Source organism: Bison bison, unplaced genomic scaffold, assembly GCF_000754665.1.
Source record: "Bison bison bison isolate TAMUID 2011002044 unplaced genomic scaffold, Bison_UMD1.0 scf7180017864050, whole genome shotgun sequence".
NCBI lineage: Eukaryota > Metazoa > Chordata > Mammalia > Artiodactyla > Bovidae > Bison > Bison bison.
This window is the reverse complement of record NW_011494622.1, coordinates 3,140,642-3,144,092: the sequence shown is the minus strand read 5'-3', so window position 1 is coordinate 3,144,092 and position 3,451 is coordinate 3,140,642. Positions and strand designations below refer to the sequence as shown.

The 3,451-nt window shown below is 52.3% G+C and overlaps 1 protein-coding gene across 1 annotated transcript in view; it reads right to left on the bottom strand.

Annotated features, from left to right (window-relative positions):
• Nucleotides 1-3,451, bottom strand: part of WWC2 (WW and C2 domain containing 2) — a 68,196-nt gene that overhangs the window by 27,308 nt on the left and 37,437 nt on the right. Inside the window, exons 11-12 of the mRNA XM_010835815.1 lie at nucleotides 3,256-3,448; nucleotides 703-832 (exon numbers count right to left, since the gene is read on the bottom strand). Of these exons, the coding sequence (XP_010834117.1) occupies nucleotides 703-832; nucleotides 3,256-3,448 (323 nt within the window). The remainder of the gene's footprint in view (nucleotides 1-702; nucleotides 833-3,255; nucleotides 3,449-3,451) is intronic.

The window sequence follows — 3,451 nt, the reverse complement described above, 5'->3', positions numbered from 1 at the left end:
CACTGATTCTGAACAAAAACCTGAACTAAGGCCACTCCTGGACTGGCCCGCGGGCCTGACCCCAGTGCAAGCTCGCTCTTTCATATCTGGCTTCCCCTCGTCGGGAGGACTCTGCACCTGGGCTCCGAGGGGGAGGCCTGCCTGGTGGCTGGCTTTCCCATGGCTCCCCAGGACGTGCCGCACCCTGGACTGGGCTGCCTGAGACCTGCACACGTGAGACGCTCCGTGCGCCAAACGGGCACTGGGCGGCCGCTGTGACGTGCCCAGTTAATCAAGCTTGCGGGATTTCCCTGGTGGTCCAGTGTGCAGGGGACACGGTGACCCTTGGTCTGAGAACTCAGATCAACACACCTCAGGGAAACTACACCCTTGCACCATAGCTACATGGAAGTCTGGGCGCTGAAGCTAGAGAAGCCCACAAACCACAGTGGAGATGCCCTGTGCTGCTACCTAGACCTGACACAAATAAATAAATAAATTTTAAAAAATCGTGTTTACGTCTCTAAGAGGTTCAGCTGATGAGCACATCAACCTGTTCCTCACTTCCTTGCCAGTGGGATGCTGCCGGCACCCCAGACCTTCTCAGGCCTGCCCCTGCTTTAATGCCCACAGCGCTTCCCGCTGCAGCGAGTGAACGGAGGGCAGGGCCCTCCTAGCCGGTAACCCACGTGCGTGCAGCAGCCACTCGGGCTGGGTCCTTACTGTTTCACGAACGCTTCGTAGACCCCGCTGTCCCCAGCCACTGACTCATCCGAGACCGCAGCCGACACGCAGGCGGTCTTCTCCCCCGGCAAGTGGATTCCTCTTCTTTTTGGTAACGATTTTTCAACATCTAGGGAGGGCAGAGTGACAGCCACCATTAGGATTTCTTCTTAGGAAAAGTTAAGTCTAACACACACACACACACACACACACACACACACATGCAGGCACACACATGGTTTGGTTCTGAGAAACTCAAAATAAAATTTCCACTGAGAATCAAGGATGTTACTATTCAAATCAACAGAAGTGGATGATTCCAGGCACTATGAGTTACAAAATCCTGGGATACTTGTTATTTTGGTCATTATTTGGGAAAGAATCTGGTGTTCCCCGGTCCTGGGATATTTTAAGGGGAGGGATCAGTGGCACACACTCTCCTGAGTCCCCTGCCTCCCTTGTCTCTGTGATCACTACAGATGCCACGGTGGGGGGTAAGAAGCTCTCTGCCTCCTCAAGTGCTGGAGAAGTTTCCATAACAGCTTCTGGTGCTCGATGGAAGAAACGTCTCTCCAGTCTCCATCTCCCCAGCTGCTGCTCTAATAGAAGTTAAAGGGGAAACATCTTTGACTTACAGAATTCCTCACTGGCTAAATACCATTAAAAACTGTGAGTTACTGAATCCTCACTGACTCCCACTTAACTTTTATCTCTGACTCATATTCATGGCTGGGCGTCCTGCGGAGAGCCAGCAGCCTCGTCTGAAGCTGCGCTCCCGTGTAATAAGCTGCAAGCCCATGGAGCGCTTTCATCCTCGGCCAGCGGAGAGCAGGGATCCACACTGGTATGCATTTCGCCCCCCTTCTGAGTCGTGACTTTACATCTTGTTAAGATGTTTAAGTCTTGAGGCTCTAGATTCTGGATTGATTGCTGCCTTTCCCTTTTTATTTCTGGCAGGGCGAATGCTTCTTCCTTGATGATGGAGTGCCTTCTCTCCGCCCACCCCTCCTTCTCGAGTGGTGAAGGTGATGATATGATTTATTGATTACCCTCAGGAATAACCACAGCAGCCTGAAATTGACTTTGACGGTGACAGAGACTGACTGCGGAAGGACTTTGGAGGTATTCTTGATTTCCGCCATCCAGCAGGGACAGGACGAAATGCTCGGAAACTGTAAGGTCCTTTAGGCCCAGAGCACAGGAGAAAGGCACAAAACCCACTCCTCTTTCTTCCCTCTCTCTTGCTTTATCTTCCTTTCGTAGATGTCAGTGGTTTGTGGTAGGAACTGGGTTTGGCAGAGTTTGCATTGCTCAGCGTCACAGGGGTGATATTAACTCCTGTGAGCTGCGCACCAAGCGCCAGGCATGGCTGATGCTTCTGATGCATTATGAGAGCATCAACCTTCCCAGCACCCCATGAGGTAGATACAGTGCTGCCCCTACCTTGCAGGTGAGGAACTAACGAGCCTGAGAGATGGGGCAACGTGCTCGCTGGAACTGAGCGGCCCCTGAGATGCGAGTGCAGGTCCGGCTGGCTCCGGGGGGTGGGGGGCCCCAGTGCCACCCACCGCACACCTTCCAGGGGGCAGGCGCGAGGCCCTGCAGCAGGTCTCTGCTTTGCTGGAGCCATTGTGTAAACACTGCTTCGGTGTTCCTTTTCTTTGCGGCTATTTATTTCAGTTAACACGTCACTTGCAGCTTTGGCACCTACCGGGCGAGCGGCACACGAACCACCTAGCATCTTTGTGTGCACCCCGGGGGCTGGAGTCTCTTTCTTATCGTGTTTGGGGTGGGCTCCTCGGACCATAGCTGTGACCACCTGCCAACCAAGGTGCACGCCGTCCCGGGATCTTTACAACCACATCTGCTGTATTAAAAGCTCCGGCCTCGCAAAAGCAAGGAATTAAAGCGTAGTAGATTCCCCCTCTGTTTCTGCCTCTCTGAGCTCAGAGGCAGGAGTGGGAACTCAACCCCACGGCAACTAGCTCTACAGCCAGAAGGTGGCAGGGCGATACCGCAGGCTGGGACCGCTGTCTCCAAATTAACTCTCCACGGAAAGGGAGAGTCTGGCATGAAACAGAAACTGTATTTATAGAGAATTCCCATAGCAATCTAAACATTGAACCTTGGTACTAATTAGCTGCTATGTTAATTGCCTTGGTTTGAATCTGTTTTAGGCCAACTTTGGAAAAAAAAAAAAAGTCCTCTTCCCCACCTCACTATTTCAGAAACAGACCCTTATCTGAAAGCCTGAAGAATGTTCACAAAGTATGTCCCCAGGCAGCTGCAGGACACAGCAGGGTTCCAGATGACATAATGGACATTTAACGATTAAATCTATTAAATACGGAAGGAGATTTGTATTTGATGAGAAAAAAAAATGTGCAAGTTATTAGCAATAAACGTTCTTTCCCAAATGAAGCCAAAATGAGAAAAGAGCAGCAGAAAGAGAAGGGGGACATGTACCAATACTTGCTCCCACAGAAAAAGCAACCTCCCCTCATCCTTTAAGATGGTTTGGCAGGGGCAGCTTAGAGCGGGGTCTCTGTGTACCTGCGGGCCCCTCGTACAGCGGCTCCTGAGCACACTCGCCGAGCTCCTTGTTCTCGTCCAGCAGAGACGAGGGCGCTCCTCCCGGGTCAGGGTCCAGCAGCAGCTGATGCTCGCTGAGGCTGATGTCTGCAAAGTGGCTGCTCAGCTCGCAGTCCTCAAAGTCAGCAGAGAACTGGTGGAGGGGGCTGCCGTGGGT